General features: G+C 38.6%; 1 protein-coding gene across 1 annotated transcript in view; it reads right to left on the bottom strand.

Moving 5' to 3' along the window:
• RAD54B (RAD54 homolog B (S. cerevisiae)) overlaps positions 1-20,790 on the bottom strand; it is a 90,363-nt gene that overhangs the window by 9,937 nt on the left and 59,636 nt on the right. Inside the window, exons 9-14 of the mRNA XM_006884626.1 lie at positions 16,614-16,753; positions 15,729-16,019; positions 9,437-9,612; positions 7,622-7,883; positions 3,834-3,900; positions 3,239-3,439 (exon numbers count right to left, since the gene is read on the bottom strand). Of these exons, the coding sequence (XP_006884688.1) occupies positions 3,239-3,439; positions 3,834-3,900; positions 7,622-7,883; positions 9,437-9,612; positions 15,729-16,019; positions 16,614-16,753 (1,137 nt within the window). The remainder of the gene's footprint in view (positions 1-3,238; positions 3,440-3,833; positions 3,901-7,621; positions 7,884-9,436; positions 9,613-15,728; positions 16,020-16,613; positions 16,754-20,790) is intronic.

Raw genomic sequence — 20,790 nt, 5'->3', positions numbered from 1 at the left:
AATTGCTTCATATTGTCCTCCCTTATGCAACATCTCTTAAGAGTGTTTAGTTGCATGGCTGTTTAGGAAGGTATTAAGGGCTTAGGCCAAATCTTACTTTAAATACATTAAGAAATACTGTTGGCTTTTCTAATGACAGGTGCTTAAACCTGTCAATTTGTTTTAAATAAATACAGTAGTTGATAGACGTGCAGCAGCCATGGCAGTGCACTACCCTATGGCCGTGGGCCTCAACAAGGGCCACAAAGTCACCAAGAACGTGAGCAAGCCCAGGCACAGCTGCCGCTGCGGGCGCCTCACCAAGCACACCAAGTTCATGCAGGACATGATCCAGGAGGTGTGTGGCTTCGCGCCCTACGAGCGATGCGCCATGGAGCTGCTCAAGGTCTCCAAGGACAAGCGGGCCCTCAAGTTCATCAAGAAAAGGCTGGGGACATACATCCGCGCCAAGAGGAAGCGAGAAGAGCTCAGCAACGTCCTGGCCACCATGAGGAAGGCGGCTGCCAAGAAGGACTGAGTGCGCCCCACTGTCCCCCAAAGCCCATCTGATGCAATAAAGTGTAACCAACAGGATAGATAGATAGATAGATAGATAGATTAATAAATAAATAAATACAGTTGTTGAAAATCTTTCCTCTTTGCTACATCAGTCAAAGTAATGAATGAAACCATAACTTACATAAAAAGTCATCTATTAGAACTGATACCATTTAGTTTATTGTAGAGATTGGAAAGAAGTCCTTGGGCAGCATAGAGATGTGTTTACATGTTACTTGGAGATCCTAGGTATTTGTGGAATTAAAAAAAGAATCAGGCACTCTACTTGGTTTTAAATCTGTGGTGTTCTTCACGTTTAACTCTTAATAAATTGATGCAATTTGATACTGAAGAACTTAAAAAAAAACCCTTAGAATGGCCAACAAACACATGCAGGAAATGGCTCCACTTCACAAGTTAGCAGGGAAATGCAAACTATTTCAGTTCCATCGTGGAAATGCTAGACTCCTAGTACCAAAAACCTGGGCCGTTTTTAGTAAAGTTGAAGATGAGTATGTCTTAGGATATGTTCTTAGATATATATATGTGTGTGTGTGTGTGGGTGTGTGTGTGTGTGTCTCAGAAATTTTGTTGTTGTACATAAGACCCTTAGGGTAAATCAGGAAAGGGGTGTATCAGGACTGTATCCTCTGTCCATACCTATTCAATCTGTATGCTGAGCAAATAATCTGAGAAGCTGGACATTATAAAGAATAGCATACTATCAGGATTAGAGGAAGGCTCACCAACAACCTGCCTTTTGCAGACAACACAACCTTGCTTGCTAAAAGTGAGGAGAATGTGACACGCTTTCCTACAGAGGATTAAGGATGTAGCCTTCAATATGGATTACATCTCATTATTAAAAACACAAAAATAAAAACCAAAACAAAACAAAAAAATCTTCACTACTGGACCAAATGGCAACATCATGATAGATGAAAAAGAGACTGACATTTTCAATGATTTCATCTTGCTTGGATCCAGTCAACACCGTTGGTACCAGCAGTCAGGAGACATTTAATATTGAGAAAGTCTGTTGTTAGGGCTCTCTCCAATGTCTCTAAGAACAATGATGTCAGTCGAAAGACTAAAGTGCACTTGATTCAGACCAGGGTATTTCCAATCAACTATGAATTTCCATCTCAACTATGAATAAGGATGACAGATGCAGACTTTTTCTCTGACCCTAGACCTTTCCAAGCACAATATCCTTTTCCAAAGACTGGCCTCTCCTGACAGCATGCCCAAAGTAGTCCATTGGACATTTTAGTATTCTTCTCCAACACGACAACTCAAAGGCATCAATTCTTCTGTCATCCTTATTCACTGTACAGCTTAGTTTTAAAAGTATATCACTGCTGCTCAGTACTTTGGAGAAGTCTCTGACAGAAGATTTCCCCAATGTAACATATCTTTTAATTTCCTGACTGCTGGTACCAAGAGTGTTGACTGTTGAACCAAGTAGGATGAAATCTATTCATCTATCAGGATGTTGTCTATTGGACAGATGGTGAGGATTTTTGTTTTTATTTTCCTGATGATTAGTTGTAGTCCATATTGAAGCCTATAGTCTTTGATCATCTGCAGCAAGTGTCTCAAGTCCTCCTCCGTTTCAGCAAGCAAGGTCATGCCATCTGTATAATGCAGGTTGTTCTAAGTCTTCCTGATCTGGTGTCATATTCTTCTTCATAAAGTCCAGCTTCTCAGGTGATTTTCTCAGCATACAGACTGAACAGGCATGGAGAAAGAATATAGCCCTGACACCGATCTTTCTTGATCCATGTAGATTTTAAACTATGCAGGGTTCCCTTACCCTTTTTACACAACAGCTTCCTGGTCTAGGTTTAGCCTGAGCACAAATAAGTGTTCTGAGATTCCCATTCTTCTCAACGTTAGCCATAAACTTTCATCAAAGCATAATTAAAATTTTACTGTATTTATCTGCTTATGTGTATACCCCCTACCATAAAATGAATCAATGAAAGTTCAGCCAAAATGGAATGAGTACACATGAAATTAATAAAAGCAACCAAATTAAATTCTTTCCCTGTCTCCCTTCTTAAATCTATTATAATGCAACTTATCAAGTGACTTCCTATGAATTAAAATTCCTTGCCCAAATCTTACTTCTGATCCAGTTCCCTTCTGAAAAGTCAATTCTGTTGGTTTGACATTTTTAGCTTCATTTAAACAGGACAAACAGTTCATCAAAAATTAAGGGATACTGTAGCCCATGCTAACTGCCTCAGAAAGAATGGAATAATTTCTATATAATCTAAATAAAACAGTATGAGTCTTATGTCAAGTGTATGGTTTGGTTTTTTTTTTTTATGAAAACAAAAGTGAGAATGAACAAGACTGTCTGACTTCAAAGCCTTATAGCAGGATTGAAGGATTTTCTGTTCCCATCAGGAGAAGGATAAGGCAGCCTTCTCCTATTAAAATGTACACCATTGGTAACCTCAGGGAGGGTATCATGACTTGGAACTGAATCAATGTCAGTAGGTGATAATGTTCTAATTCACATTTCCTCAATTATATTTCTGGAAATTGCTCTTTGAACCAAGGGGAAAAAATAAAGAAGATTAGCACTCGCAAATGGTAAATATTTTTATACTATTCCATATTTTTCTATTTTCAGCTGCTAAATAGAGACAAACTAATGTGAGCATAGTGATAGAAACAAAATGTAACCTACCTGTATGATCTTGTTCTCCTGTACACTCACAGTCAAGCAGGTCATGGGTAACACAGTGGGAACTTTCATGTAAAGTGAACAAATTTTTAAGCTCCTCTACTGAAAACTGAATATGTTCTGATGTCTTGGCCAAGTCCATAACTGCTCCAGAGAGACCTTGCTTACTAATTTGTCTCTGATAGATCTTTTCTTCTATCGTACCTGAAGAGAAAAATAATAATCAGATTTCCTTGTGATCGTTCTATTATTTTTTAAGGCAAAATATATTTATTAACATACAAGTTTAGGAAAAGCTTTCCAGATGGCACAAATGGGTTGGGCTACTATTACCTAGAGATTGGCAGTTCAAACCACCCAGCAGCATCATTACAGAAAGGCTGTTGATCTGCTTCCATAAAGACTGCACTCCAGAAAACTCAACAGGGTGGTTGGAGTAGTTCTGTTCCGTCACACAGGCGGTCACCATGGGTCAGAATCAACCCAAAAGGCTCAAAGTAAATCAGTGGGACAGCTGTATTTTTTGGCATTAAAACACAGTCTAATATTTTTTTAATTTAATTTTTTTTTATTTTATCACACTGGGGGTTATTATTACCTGTGGTTAAAAGTCTGTAAATATGTACAGGATGCTTCTGTCCATCTCTCCAAACTCTAGACATTGCCTATAAAAAATAAATTATAATACTCAAGTATACAGTATAAAATAATGCCTCTTCCCACATAAGCCTGTTACATACATGTATTTATAATCAGGATTTCCAGCTTTTACTTACTGTTTCAATAAATAAAGCCTACACATGTCTCCACTTCCACTTACTATCTTTTCCCTAGTTGTCTTGGATTTAAACCATTTCCAAAAATATTTGTCAACACCTCTGGGCAATGATTCAGTTTTTAGATTGTAATGATGTATGGTAATGGTCCATGGTTCCTGCCATAATGGGTTCTAGTGTGTCAGGAAGTATGAGGATGGCACAGAACGGGACAGGGTTCAGATCCGCTGTTGAGTGGGTCACTATGAATCATACTCAACTCAACAGCACTTAACAACAACAAACAACAATGTGACTATCACCTAGGGATACCTCAAGATCTGACAAGCCCATCAGTTATAAAAGGATTAAGTGTGGGAAGCCCTTAAACCTTTCAAAGCTCTGGTGAGATATAGGGGAGCTTTCCTGGGATGTGGCCTGAAACACCTTTACTTGTACAAGAGACAAAAGGGGAATGAATCAAGCAGAGAGGAGAGACAGTATCACTAAAGAAAAAAAGATCAGAATGTAGAGCATGTCCTTTAGACCCGAGTCATTCCACTGGGAAAGTCCTAGAACCAGGAGAGGCAGAGAAGAAAGCCCAGCCCTACAGCCAACACCCCAAATTTGGATTTCATGCCTCCTAAACCAAGAGATAATAAGTGTGCTAAAAGCAGCCACTTGTGAGCTTTCTATTACAGCACCACTAGAGAACTAAGACACTGAATAGAAGGAAAGGGGTTCAGTCGGTGGTGTCACTAAAGTTGGTGTCATGCCCCACCCTGACTGACCTGCTTCTGATCACATAGAATCTTCAGTAATGCTTATTACCAATTTCAACAAAATAATAACTTAATTAATTCCGTTGTAAATGGCTTAAATGTAATCACATCTTGGATTATGTGGATACTAACAATAAAATTGTTTTTGTTTGGGGTTTTTTAATTGATATTTTAATCAAAGTTTACACAGAACTCAGATTTCCATTCATTCATTGTTGCTCATTTCCCTCCTTGCAGATAATACTAACAATAAAATTGTTTTGTAAAATCTTTCTACATTTAGCTTTTTAGATTTTTCTTCTTTTCCTTTAACTACTTGCTTAAAAAGTTGTTGATGTTGGCTCACAATATTGTAGTTAAGATAAAGAAAATCTGACAAAATCAGCAACTATATATAGATTGGCAATAATGAAAACAATAGTGTGTATGTGCAGTGCATACAAAGGATTTGAATTTGTTTTGATTTGAAGCATCATTGTAACTGGGTAGTGAGTGGTTAAGAGTGCATTCAAAACCCAAAAACTCAAACTCATTATCAATGAGTGGAAATCAACTCATAGCTGACCCTCTAGCAGATATCTGATGCTGTAAATCATATGGAAGATGGGACTGCCCACCTTTCTTCCTCAGAGGTGTCAATTAACATCAAGTTTCACATATACAAGCTGGCCTGATGATGTTATAACTAACTACAGGTATGTTTTATAATAAACAATACATTTCTGCTTAAACAATGCACAAAAGCTTTCCAGCCAGCCATTTTGCTGTCACCCCAGCTGAGAGTAACATGACATCAGTTTGATCTCTGGAGGACCTGGAGCCTGAGTAACTGGTGTTCATTACAATAATGTTCCACGGCTATGTGACTGGTCAACAATAAGACCTGGATGCCAAGAAGGTTTGGGATTCTATATATGCTATTGTACCTCATTGCTGGGAGAATTAAAGGCTGTTCACACAGCCCCACTGGGAGAGGACAGCTGAAGCTCACACCTATTCTCTCCTGGACTTTGCACTATGTCTGTTTCACCTTAGCTGATATTAGTCAGTAACTTTTCACTATGACAAACTGATCATGAGTATTATAACCTTTTCTTAATTCCGTGAATCCTACTAGTGAGTTACTGAACCCCGGAGGTGCTCATGGAGATTTTCAAATTCAGATACAAAATGAGAGGCAATTTGTAGACAGAAATCCCAAAATGTATAAAAAAAAAGTCTACACACTAAAGAAAGCCAAAACCATCTCCTGAAGTATCTGCCTAAATACATAAATCTCACATCCTCATTCTACCCTGAACAAATATTGATCTTAGCATCGACAACCCTTTGATAGTTGTGTATACCTTGAGGCCAAACTCTGTAACGTATTAGCACCTAGAGACCTACAGGTTTGGGTTTCAATACCTGCTCTGACACTTAAAAAAAAATAAAGCATACCTCTTAATAAACTTCAACCTTAATTTGTTAAATACTAATAATACCTTAGGAAGCTCTGGTAGCCTAATGGTAAGAAAGCTGCCCTGCAAACCTAAAAATATGTAGTTCAAATCCATACTGCTCCACAGGAGAAAGACGGGCAATCTCCTGCTAAGCAATTCACTGCCTCTGAAAACCCTCTGGGTCAACTATGGGTCGGTTCTGACACAACAACAATACCTTTTCTTTGTTATCTAAAGGAACTTTGATTACGCTGCTAACTACCAGGCCTGTAGTTGAAGCCACTAACTGCTCTTTAGGAGAAAGCTGGAAAGTCATCTTCCACAAAGATTTACAGTCTCTGACGCTGGAAGGGTCACTATGTGTAGGAATCGGCTTGAAGGCAGTGGGTAGAGGTAAGCTATCCAGGGCTGCTTGGACAGTGAAACCAAAAGTGGATGGTTTTAACACACAGAAAAGTATTTTTCCACATTTTAAGAGGCTAGGAGAAGGCTATCTCTCTGTGTCAGTTCTGGAGGAAGGTCCTTGTTTCCTTTAGCAGCTGTAGGCCTGGCATTCACTTACAATCCTTGTATGTCATGGCCTTCCCTACAAGGAGTTTCCCAGTGCAGACACCTGGGTTCAAAGGATGCATACTCCTGGTGATTCTTTCTTGATGATACCAAGGTCTCCCTCTGCTTACTTTTCTCTTTTTATCTCTTTGAAATAGGAAATGTCACATACCCTGGAAAAACTATCCTTAGAACAGATCAGAATTAAAGGTTTGCATCTCACCCTTAATCCTACTGCAAATGCCTGGCTTCTCAGATCTTGAGGGATCCTTACAAATCTTCCACATTACATTAGCCAAACCTTAAACTCATTGCTGTGCAGTCAGAATTGACTCATAGCTGACCCTTAAGAGAGGTTTTGGAGGCTGTAATGGTAAAGAGCTGTACTGACAACCCAAAGGACTGTGGTTCGAATCTCCCAGCGGGCTAAAAAAATGGGCTACCTCCTCCTGCATGATTCAATGCCTTTAACAACCTGCTGGAGGGTGAGCCATGGGTCAGTTCTGACTCGACGGTACACAACGACAGCAACAAATCCCCTGAGAGGAGAATCCTCACCTTTCTTCTGAAGAGCAGCTGGTGGATTCAAGTTGCCTGCCTTGGGGTTGGTAGCACAACTCTTTACCAATTAGACCACATCAGTATAAACACGTATTTTTGGCAGACACAATTTAATATGACATAGTTGGATCTGTAGTTGTGAAGATTAAATACATGGAAAGCACTTAGCAGAGTGTCTGATATATACTGAAGGGCTCACTGTGATAGTTATTGCTACATCGTATTTTTTGCCCCTAGCAGACACAGCATTACCAACATACATTTAAAACTGTTTATTTAATGTATAAATACTCCTACCTGGATATCAGTAGCTGGATTCCAATCAATGTCGTAGAGAATTAAGTGAGATCCTCCAACAAGGTTAAGTCCCACACCACCAGCCTTTGAACTTAACAGGAAAACAAAGTCGGAAGAGTATTTACTATTGAAGCCATCAACTATTTGCTGCCTTTGAGAGATTGGTGTTTGTCCATCAAGCCTTGTATAGGCATATCCATGGCGACTGCAAACTTCTTGTAAAATATTCAAGGTCTGTGTGTAGTTGGATACCAACACCACCCTGTGAACCAAAAAAAAAAAAAAATCAAAGACAATATTAAACATTTAACTTGAAGCAAAATATCACAAAAAAAGATTATAGTTAATCAAAGAAAATGCCAAAATGACTCTATACCATTAAACACAGATTCTCTTTCAAATGTAATATTAAAGTCAGTATCTAAGAGATTTCCAGTTTTAAGACGGTGGAGTAAAGACTTTATGCCTTCTATCTGAAGTAACTCGAAAAACTGCTTAGAATAATGAAGACAAACTTCCAACAAGAAACAAGAGCAAGTTAATCTGCACCACAGAATCTTATTAAGAGTCAGTTACCAAAACCAAGGGGTATTTCAGAAGGAAGGAGTTTAGACTGAACTATTATAATGGCATTGGTAAAAAGACCTCGGGCCCTATCCCAATGTAACCAGGTATGTTTCTTTCTCAAATAGAATGCATTAGAGCAAAATCCAATGAAATTTAACCAAAGAACTTAGACTTGAGGACTCTGGGTGGCATTGATGGAGTGACAGGTCAAAAGAAAGTTTTTAAACCAAATAGCAAAACATCAGGCCACTTTTCCAACTAACTCCCAGAATACCAATAATCAGGCACCTTACTGCATCCCCGCCCAGGCCTTCCTGGACATTGAAGAATTCATCTCCAGAGAAACTTCAATGACACCAAAGGAAAAAAAACCACAGATTGGAAATCCTCAATTGAAAACTTCAGTTAACTGTCTGATTACCTTACAATGAAGGGCACCAGTCAACAAGGTCTGACTGTGTATACAGAGGATTCCATTAACAGAAATCTAGGGAATTCCTAAGATTAAGAAATAAACCCCATTTCGATTAGTAACTAACTAAATGTTGGGAAAATAAGGAAGAAAAGTGAGCCCAGAATGATTTGTAGTTTTTTGCTTACATTTATGGCACCATTTATAAAACTAAAGGATAATAAAAAAAGAATGGGCTTGAAATAACAAAACAATGAAGCCGGTTTTGAACATGTGAAATTTTAAATTCCACAGAGCATCCAAGTAAATTTAATCACTATTAAGCAGAAATAAAAATGTGGAACTTAGAAAAGAGGGTTAGCCTAGAGATACATGTCTTGAATCAATATATCAAGGTAACAGGTGAAAGTGTGGTGAGCAGAGATCCCCAGATATACAACTTAAAGAAGACTAAGAAGAGTCTGATGAAATATTAACACAAACAGGAAAAGAAGACAGTATACTGGAGGACACTGAGAAACAAGTAAATGCTACATATCAAAAGACACCTAAAAAAAATATCTTAAGTGTTTCCAAAATAAAAACCCAAAATACGTAACTGTTGTTAAAAAAAATCTCCTTATTTTCTAAATTTACAGATTTTTCTTAAAGCCTGTGTCTACCTTATTAATTATTAATATATAGATTCTTAGAAGCTAACCATGCTACAAAGAGGAAAATCATTAATTTCTTTTTATTTAAACTGAGGAGAAGGTAAGGAAGAAAGCAAAAAAGGGCACAGGTCAAATTAAAATTCCCCATGTACTTAAATGCAGCTAATTAAGTCATTCTCTTACTTTTCCGAAGGGCGGAGTTCACGGATGACCTCTAGTAGCCTGGTCAGCACCTGCAGTTTTCCTGACTCCTCCTCAGTGAACATGAGAGGATTGTAATCAACAGGGAACACACTGACCAAGCCTTCATACAGACGTCTCTCTTCATTTTCATCACAAGCTGAGTTACATTCTTTCTCCTATGCAAAATCATTTTTTAATTTTTTTATTTAAATTTATTATTAATTTCAGTAAAAATTTACAGAGATTTTGGATTTCCATTCATTCATTGTTGCAGTTTTCTTCTCTTCCAACCCTCCCACCTAGTACACTACCCTCTTGGAAATGTAAAAGAAAAATTCTTTCATTGCTTTACAAACCCTCCCCCAGGTCCACTCCACCGTGTAGCCTTCGCTCTAGAATCCTGTCATGACAAAAATACCTAATCACATATCCCTTTTAAACAATTTTCTCCCTCAGCTGTTTCAATGCAGTATACATTATTGAACCCATCTTTCCCAGTCTCCCCCCAACCCCAAGGTTAATCCTGTTTTACAACAGTGGCACCATGCAGTATTTGTCCTTTTGTGACTGAGATACTTCATGCAGCATAATGCCCTCCAGAGTCACCCATTTTGAATAATACTGCATGAGTTTCTTGCTTTTCAATGAAGCAGAGTATTCCATTGTGTGAACATACCATAGCTTCTCTATCCATTCGTTTGTCGATGGGCACTTAGGTTGTTTCCAACTCCTTGTTATTGTGAACAAAGCCGCAATAAACATGGGTGTGCATATATCTGTTTGGATGTCAGTTATGGTCTCTTTGGGGTATATTCCTAGGAGTGGAATTGCTGGGTCAAATGGTATCTCTATATGCAACTTTTTGAGAAAGTGCCATACCGCCTTCCACAGTGGTTGCACCATTTTATACTCCCACCAACAGTGAATAAGGCTTCCAGTTTCTCCACAACCTCGCCAGCATTTGTTGCTTGCTGTTTTGTTAAATTTTGCTATTATGTCTGGGGTGAGCTGATATCTCATAGTTGTTTTAATTTGCATCTCTCTTAGAGCTAGGGATTTTGAACATTTCTTCATGTGCTTGTTAGCCATCTGATGTCCTCTTCGATGAAGTGTCTGTTCATATCCTGTGCCCATTTTTCTATTGGATTATTTACCTTTATCTTCTTGTGGTGGCAAAATAAATTTTTTTTGTCAAAATCATTTTAACAGTGGTTCGTGTTTGGTTATTTTACTGGGAAGGGAGGGAAGAAATGCTAAAATTACAGGGGAGAAATGAAGATTAGTAACTACCTAAAAAGACCAAGCTAATTTTTTTTTATTTTTAGTTTATTATTTTTGTGTGTATGTACCGTCAAATTGGAGGAGATTGTCCCTCATTCTCCAGCAGAGCATCTGGTGGATTCGAACCGTGTATATCTGGGATTGCGGTGCAGCTTCTTGCCACTAAGCCACCAGAGCTCCCTACCAAGCTAAGTTTTATATAAAGCTTCGCAGGTCACAATATGATCCTTTTGAAAATCTTTAGCATGCATCCTACCAAGTTAATAACACAACAGTCCTAAAGCAGTCCCCTAAGGCCTGCTGCCTTCACTGTACATGTGCAAGAAAAAGAAGAAGGAAAATAAAGAGAAAACAGTGACGCAAAGGCGGTCCTCTCCCAGATCCTGTGCTTGCCGTCACCAGTATATCTGGCTTTTCTCTTGCTCGCTCTGTGCCATCTCTCTCTATATATATATTATTTCTTTTCTCTCCTGAGCTGTAAACACAATAATCTAATTCAATCTTATCACAAGAAGTGAGGATCCAATACAAATTCTACCTAGTTACTCATATTGCCCTTTGTAAAAGAACACTGGATTTTTTTTTCCCTTGCATTGAAATTTTAATGATTCAGTTGAAACACAAGAACACTGGATCTTAACCTTAACAAGTTCTAGGTTTAAAATTATCTCAAGGAAAGTTTCAGGGATTCATCCACCCTCTAAGGCTCAAAAAAGTCTAAAGTTCATGAGAATTTTCTGTTCTGCATTTTCTCCCCATTAATCAGGATTCCTCTACAGAATCTGTACAATTCCACTATAATCTTATTTGAACAATAAACTATATTATTTTTTTATATGCCCCTAATATGTTCACGTCTATTCTCTTCTGTATTGAACAACAGTAGAAACATCTTACAGGCAGTCAATCCTCCCTTAAATCACCATTAGCATGATATTCTGGGCACACAGTATCAATTTTAAATTACCTTATCACAAAATAGAGCAATCTTTTAGTAAATTTACATAACTGATAAATGCGGCACCCAGAGACAGTGTGAAAGAGATGGCTGCTGGCTGGTCACTCAAACTCACTGTCATCGAGTTGGGTTTTGACTCACAGCAACCGTTCATCAGGCTTCTGAGGCTGCAAATCTTAACAGAAGCAGACTGCTCATCTTTCTCCTTCAAAGGCACTGGTGGAGCAAACCACTAGATAGGCACATCCTTTGGGTTAACAGCACATCGCACCACTGACTTCACCACCAGAGGGGCTGACACCTTGAAAGGTTTACCAAGGGCCACAGATTCAGGATCTAGTACATAGCTTTTTATAATTTAAAAATAATAATAAATGATAATAATACTTTAAATATATTTAACCTCTGGGGAGTTCTGGTGGCCTAGTGGCAAGAAGTTGCACTGCAATCCCAAAGGCATGCACTTCGAGGCCACCAGCTACTCTGTGAGAGGAGGATGGGCAATCTCCTCTTGTGTGATAAACTGCTTCTGAAAACCTGCCAGAGAGTCAGCCATGGGTGGCTTCTGACTCGACAGTACACAATAACAACATAGTTAACCTCTAGGAAGAGTGAAGGAAATAAAAGACTAAAGGAAACAGACCAAAATAAGCACATAATAGAGCGCATACGCCTCCGCCCCCACAATCCTGAGACCAGAAGAACTAGATACCCAGCTACCACCACTGACCACTGTAGAAGAGTCCCCAGGAGGAAGTCCTACTAGATAGAACGGAAGAAAAAGTTGAAAAAACTCAAAATCACAAAAAGACCAAGGTGGCTGGCCTGAGAGAGACTGGAAGAGTTCTTAAGGCTCTTAGCTACCCTTCAAGTCTGGATATGAACTCACGTCTGTGGCTCAATTCTCAGCAAAATGGCAGACAGACCTACAAGGTGAACAGTGAAGCTAGGGAAGTATGTAGTTCTTAGAACAATCATCCACACAAAACCAACAGGGCAACATCTGCCAGGGATAAAGTTGAGAAAGCAGGAAGAGAGGGGGGGAAAAGGACAAATGGAAGGTAAATACAAAGAGGAAATGAGAAGAATGTAATTCTATTGTGGGAACTGCAATCAATGTCATAAAACTATGTGTGAACTATTCAGTGAAAAGGGACAGCATGCTTGAAATGATGGCGAGGAAGACCCCTAACGAGACAGACTGACACGGTGATTTCAGCAGTGGGCTCTAGTGTGCCAGAGATGATGAGGACGGCACAGGATAGGACAGGGTTCAGATCGGCTGTTCACTGGGTCGTCATGAATCATATTCGACTTGATGGCACCTAACAACAATTCAATGGAAGATCAATTTGTTCTGTAAATTTTCACTGAAATCACAATAAAAATGGGGGGGGGGGAAAAACAACCAAAAAAAAAAAAAACCACAACACAACCAACATCAAAGGGAAATGATTCACACTAACCAAATAAAAAGTTATTAGGATGGGGTAGTCCTTGAAAACTGACATCACACTGGAAAAGGTGGAGGGTCAGAGTAAGAAAAAAAGACCCTCAATAAGATGAATTTGACACAATCACTATAAAAATTAGTTCCTATGCACCCCCATGTTTATTGCAGCTTTGTTCACAATAGCAAGGAGTTGGAAACAACCTAACTGATCAACAAATGAATGGATAGAGAAGTTGTGGTATTGAAAAACAAGGAACTCATGCAATTTTATTCAAAATGGGTGATCCTGGAGGATATTATGCTGCATGAAGTATCTCAGTCACAAAAGGACAAATACTGCATGGTGCCACTGTTGTAAAGCAGGACTGATATCGGGGTTGGGGGGAGACTGAGAAAGATGGGTTCAATAATGTACACTGCATTGCAACAGATGAGGGAGAAAACTGTTTAAAGAGATATGTGATTAGGTATTTTTGTCATGACAGCAGTCCAGAGCGAAGGCTGCATAGTGGGGTGGACCTGGGGGGACTGTAAAACAATAAAGAATTTTTCTTTTACTTTTCCAAGAGGGTAGTGTACTGGGGGGGGAGGGTTGGGAGGGGAGAAAAGTGCAACAATGAATGAAAGGAAAGCCATAATCTCTCTAAATTTTCATTGAAATTAATACTAAAAAAAATTAAAAAGAAAAAAATGGATTCCTAGGTAGCTCTGGTGGCCTAGTGGCAAGAAGCTGCACTGCAATTCCAGAGGTATGCAGTTTGAATCCACCAGATGCTCTGCTGGAGAAGAGGAGGAGCAATCTCCTGTATCAGTCAAATCTGATTTGATGGTACACACACACACACACACACACACACACACACACACACAAAAAGTTTAAAAAAAAAAAATTCCTGCTATCAGAGATGGCAAGCACAGTATGGGATAGGGTAAGGTTAAGATCTGTTGTGCAGATGGTCACTATGAGTTGTATATGACTTAACAGTAACATATTCATCCTTATTTTCTGTGGTATTACAGGTAAGCTTTTACTTAAAACGTCTCAGATTGTATATCTGTATCCTATTTTAAGTTTGTAGTGTTCTATGCCCAGTACTGGATAACATATGATAAAAGTGGAGAAAAACTGAGTCCTCTGTTGCTTTCTTCCAGTCCTTGCAAGGATTTTCCAAATTAACTAGCATATTCTGGGCCATAATAAGATATTCCTTTTAAGGAAGATGTTTTGGCTAGGTATTGTATAAAAAACTTGTTTCTTAAAATACTCATAATAAATTGTTATAATCCAGCCTACTGCAGAGTTACAAAGACTGCTTTCTTCTATCATAAATTAAGTTAATGTAAGTCATTGTGGGATAGCCATGAAGAATTCTGATAGAATACTCGACTTTCTAAGTAAGTCTGTAATTAGTGACCTCAAGTATAATGTAACATTCAAATGTTATTATTTGCAAATCACATTTTTACTGTTTAAAAAAAATTGTTATGTGCCATCAAGTCATCTACGACTCACAGTGAATCAATGAACAGCAGATTTGAACCTTGTACTACACTTTAACCTGCTTACAACCTCTGACATTCTGACACAATTGGGCTCATTGTTATAGTCAGTTAGCAGAATAAAAATCATTAAAGGTGACTTAAGGATATTGAACACAACAGTTACTATGCAATTTGTATGGCCAGGCATTCTAATTCAAAAAATGTTCTTTCCAAATTATATTATGGAATCGTGACAATAACATTATCAGGAAACCACTACTGCCTGTACTTTGCAGATAAATAAACTAAGGTTCATAAATGTAATTTCCTTATGATTAAACTTTCCTAGTTAAGAAAGTAGCAAATAATAAAGGAGTGATAGAAACCAAGGTCTAACCCTAAAAAATTCTTCCTATATTCAAAACTACTTCATGATTATTAATACCCAAACTGTCACTTCAAATGTGTAGCTGTTAAACATCATACTTAGAAAGCTTCTCTAAAATAAGATAATAGATGGGCATTTCTGAGGCCCTGTTTCTTCATCAAAAATGGTATGATAACAGTATATACTCCAGACAATTTTTGTAAAGAATAAATAGCAATAGAAAAGCACTTAATATGGGATTCATTACATGGTAGATGCTTAATAAAGGTCAGTTAATAGTAGTATTAATATCAAATTACAAATTTCCAATCAGAAAATTTATGACAGACTTATGAGTCTTTTACCAACTTTATAAACACTCATATATCACTTAAAATGAGGGAAAAAACAAAGTGGTATGTGTGTGTGTTTTTAAGGTAAATTTCAAACTGTTAGCCCCAAATAGACAAAATTGACTATATTAACATGCATAAAAAAACATGGCAGAGTATTTGATAAGGTGCCAAAAAACAGAGGGCTAAATCTTGAAAGCAATGCCTTAAACTCATGTCATCCCGAGTCCAGCTCTGTGGGTGTGGGCATGCTCTAAAGAAGTAAGAGGCTGGATCAGCTCTAGAGCAGACCACACTGGAGAAACCCACAACCAACTACAGGGATCAGTACAACCTTTGCATCAAGATTCACTTGACATAGTCCTCTCAATTCATATCCATGGCCCTCAAATACTTACCTTTATAGAACTGAACAAAAGGCAGGGATGATTGCACAGTTTCTTAAGAGCTCCTATACATATCAAATGAGAACTATTTTCCAGCAACCCCTGAAGACAGAACCGCACAGCCTTAGAGTTCAACAGCTTTCGATAAAGCTCAATCTGTAGAGCTGCTGGCTGGCAAAAAACAACATTCTCTATTTTAGGTGGAAGATATTTATTTATGACTTCCTGGGTTCTTCTAAGGATAAAGAGTCCAGTGAGGCGAGTAAGTTCAGCAGCTCGTGACTCTCCTAAATTCTTTTCTTCCTAAGGAAAAACAGCAGTTAAAAAAAAGTTACAAATAATACTTACGGTTAAAATTAACTTGAAACATGTTATAAAGATAACTCATTTACTAACAGCTTTATATTTCAAACAAACACACGCACAGAATAAATAAAATATGAGTTTAGTATAGAAAAAACAACCATGAGCTCTTTAATTGTTCAACATAGTATTTAGTTAAGTGAGGCCACAAATTGCCTAATCCTTGTTTGTCTGGCTATTGGCCCTGTAGAGAACCATAAGAAATCGATAATCAACAAATTTTTCTCCAAGGAAGTTTTAATATGAAGACTGAATAGGTATATGGTCTTAACATCACAAGCAAAGAAATTATAAGCAAATCCGTAGAAGCCAATATGTTTTGACAACTTACTGATCTAAAACTAGTTCTATCAGATATTACTGGCACAAGAGATGGTAGGTTCTTTCACAATCATGTAAAGTTGTTCACTCAACAATATAACTTCTTTTAAATAAAAATACACATGAATTAAATACACACTTAAGAGACAGATAAAAATAAACTGTGTGTACTTATGCATACATTTTTCTATTATTTATTAAAGTAAGTTATACCTCAGAAGCAGAAGGTTCTCTTGATGTGATAATGGGTTCTTCATATATTTTTCTATAGGATGACAGAGAGCCTAATATGCCCGGATTTACAAAATCAATTAATGCAAAAAATTCTTGCAGATCATTTTGAACCGGAGTACCTAGAGACAGAAAAATATTAAGAAGGTCAAGCTTGTGTTTTAAAATCATGAGTTTTGATAGCCCAATTACATGGGCAAAAGACATGCAAAGAATTTTGACAGAGGAAGATACTCAGATGGCCAACAGACACATGAAGAAATGTTCTAAATCACTGGCAATGAGAAAGATGCAAATCAAAACCTCAATGAGATACCATCTCACTCCAGTAGCAATGGCAAAGTTTAACAGGGCAGTAAGTAATAAATGTTGGAAGAGGATATAACAAGAGAGGAACTCTTACTCATTGTTGGTGGGACTGAAAATGGTACAGCCACTCTGGAAGGCAGTTTGGCATTTCCTCAAAATGCTGAGCACAGATATTCTATATGGCCCAGCTATTCCACTGCTTAGAACATGCCCCAAGAGAATAAGAACTGAGGCACAAATGGAGACTTGTACACCAATGTTCACAGCAGTGTTATTCACCATCGCAAGAACATGGAAACAGCCAAGATGTCCAACCACAATGAAAGGGATTAAGAAATTATGGTACATTAACATGATGGAATACTACCCAGCACACAGGAGCAATGATTTTGTAAATTACTACGTAACTTGGGAGGGACTGGAGAGCATTATGCTAAGTGAACTAACTCAGTCCCACAAGGACAAATACTGTATAAGACCATTATTGTAGAACGAGTATGATCCAAGGAGAGGGAGGGTGGGAGCAGAAGGGGGATTAATCATAGAGTTGTACAATTTGATGGGGGGGTGAAGGAAATGGAAAAGATTTGGTGTGAAAAACAATGTATACAAACTTTGTTAATAAACCAGTATATAGAGAGAAAAAGGGGGGGGGAAATCATGAGTATTTATAAAAACTTATACTTTCTTCCCTATAAGGATTAACATACAAAAAAATTCCCCCAAAATTGAGAAAGAAGCCAAAGTAAGTTGGGGGTGGGGGTCGGAAATTAGTGCTCAAATCAACTTTTAAAGGAACATAGGAAAAAGAAGGCAACCTCCTTCCATGCAATTTACAGCTTCGGAAAACTCACTGAAGGGTTAACTATGTGTTGGTTCCAACTCAACAGCATACAACAAGAAGCTTTAATCATGAGCACAAGGGCTGAGTACAGGCTTCAGAGTCTCACTGCTTGGGCTCTGCAGCACATCACTTACCTGCCAGATGGACTTACCACCTGCATAACATGCTAGGTAACTTCACCTAGTTTATTACCTGTAAAATGGGGATAATAACAGTTGCTCCTACAGTAGTGAAAAGTTAAATGACTTCATCTTTATAATATACTTAAGAGCAATGCCTAGCACACAGTAAAGGCTCAATAAATGTTTATTATTGTTATAAATAAATTTGTGATTGGAGATAAGTTTCTTAGTGTCTTTGAGTTGGGCTCATATGTTTGGTTGGAGATTTTTTTTTTCATATAAAAGAAGATAATCATTTCTCAGGGATATTACATTAAAAAGTATATAATATGTGGAAAGTGCCCAGCATAGCACCTGGCATATGGGAGCCACTTTGTGCATACTATTCACTAATATTACCTTTCAAAATTAACCAATCAAATTTGAACTTTTCACTGTCCTAACAGTGACCGCCCATCTTTTTCTGAGGGAGCAGGTGGTGGATTTGAACTACCAGACATTACCTTTTGATAAACAGTGCAATCAGAGCTCCCTCTACTGCTGCTATTAGGTTGTTAGGTGCCATCATGGACAACTTATGGCAACCCTATGAACAACCAATAGTTTGTGGCTGACTCTGAGAAGAATGGGAATCCCAGAACATTTAATCATGCTAATGCGAAACCTATACTTGGACCAAGAGGCAGTCATCAGAACAGAGCAGGACAATACTGCATAGTTCAAAATTGAGAAGGGTGTACGCCAGGGATGTGTCCTATCTCTATACCTTTTTAACCTGTATGCAAAGCACATTATCTGAGAGGCTGGGCTCTATGAGGAGAAGCGTGGCATTAGGATTGGTGGACGATCTATCAACAATTTGCGTTATGCAGATGACACAACCCTGCTCGCTGAAACTGAAGAGGACCTCATGCACTTACTGCAGAGGGTCAAGGACTGCAGCCTTCAATATGGACTGAGGCTCAATGTCAAGAAGACAAAGATTCTCACCACTGGACCAATTGGCAGCATCAGGATGGATGGTGAAGAGATTGAGATTGTTCACAGTTTCAGTGTGCTCGGCTCCACGGTCAACACTCTTGGCACCAGCAGCCAGGAAATCAAAAAACGTATTGCGATGGGAAAGTCTGCTATTAGGGACCTCTCTAAAGTAATCAAGAGCAACGGTTTCTCTCTGGAGACTAAGGTGCACCTGATACAGGCCATGGTTTTTGCAATCACTTGTTATGCATCAGAGAGTTGGACAATGACTAGGGAGGATAGAAGGAGAATTGATGCCTTCGAGCTGTGGTGCTGAAGAAGAGTATTGAATGTACCATGGACTGCCAATAAAACAAACAGATTCATCTTAGAGAGGATTAAACCAGGCTGCTCCTTGGAGGCAAGGATTCTGGGGCTTCGTCTGACATACTTTGGACATGTAAGGAGAGGCATGTCTTTAGAGAGGGACATGATGCTGGGTAGAGTGGACGGACAGCACAGGAGGGGAAGACTCTCTATGAGGTGGATTGATTCAGTGACTGGGGTAATCGGGATGTGTGTGTCAGAGGCAATGAGATTGGCACAGGATAGAGCACGGTTTAGGGCTGTTGTACATTGGGTCGCTATGAGTCACAAACGACTCGATGGCATATAACAACATGAACAACCAACCTGAACCCTGCTCTATCCTGTGCCATCCTCATCATCTCTGACACATTAGAGGCCACTGCTGAATCCATCTCATTGGAGGTCTTTCTCTCCTTTGCTGACCCTCCATCTTTCCAAGCATGATCTCCCTTTCAAGGAATAGCCTCAAATAGCTATATGTCTAATGTAGGAAAGACATAGCTTTGCCATCTTTGCCTCCAAGGATCACTCTGTCTGCACTTTTTCCAAGACATACGTGTTTTTTCTTTTGGCAGTCCATGGGACATTCTGTACCCGTCTCCAATATCATAACTCAAAGGTATCAATTCTTCTTCTCTTATCTTTATTCACTGTTCAGCTCTCAGGTGCATGACATGTGATTGAGAAGACCACAGTCTGAATTAGGAGCACTTTGATCTTTAAACTGACATCGCTGCTCTTCAGCACTTTGGAGAGGTGCCTGACAGTAGTTTTGCCCAATGCATTAAGTCTCCTGATTTCCTGACTGCTAGTACCAAGGGTGCAGATTGTTGATCTAACGCAGATGAGATCATTGATGGCTTTTTCCATCTAACATAATATTGACTGTTAGTATCTGTGGTCAGGACCTTTGTTTTCTTCTTGTTGAGATGTAATCCATACTAAAGGCTGTAGTCTTGGATCCTCTGCAGTAAGAACTTCTTATTCTCACTTTCAGCAAGCAAAGTTGTGTCATCTGCATAATGCATACTATTGATCAGTCTTGCCCCAATCCTGATGCCACCATCTTCTTCATAGAGTCTTTGGTAATTATTTGCTCAGCATGCACACAGATTAATTATAGAGTAAAGATACAAACCTGACACACACCTTTCCTGATTTTAAACCATAACCATGCAGTGATCTCTTGTTCCATTTGGACAAGAGCTTCTTAGTCTAGATATAGATTTCATAATATAATTAAATGTTCTGGAATTCCTATTCATCTCAGTGTTAGCCATAACTTGTTGTGATCCAGTCAAATGTCTTTGAATAGTCACTAAAGCACAAACAGACATTTTTGTGGTATCTTCTGCTTTCACCCAGGACCCATCTGACATCAACAGTGATATCCTTGGTGCTGCAGTCTCTTCTAAAACCAGCTTGACTTTCTAGTAGTTTCCTGTCCATATTCTGTTCTTGTTGTTGTTGTTATGTGCCATCGAGTCGTTTCCGACTCATAGCGACCCTATGCACAACAGCTCTAAACCCTGCTCTATCCTGCGCCAACCGCACC

The sequence above is a fragment of the Elephantulus edwardii genome, unplaced genomic scaffold, assembly GCF_000299155.1.
Source record: "Elephantulus edwardii isolate Elephantulus edwardi_28Jun2011 unplaced genomic scaffold, EleEdw1.0 scaffold00036, whole genome shotgun sequence".
NCBI classification, from domain to species: domain Eukaryota; kingdom Metazoa; phylum Chordata; class Mammalia; order Macroscelidea; family Macroscelididae; genus Elephantulus; species Elephantulus edwardii.
The sequence above is the reverse complement of the archived record's forward strand: the minus strand, read 5'-3'. Positions and strand labels throughout refer to the sequence as shown.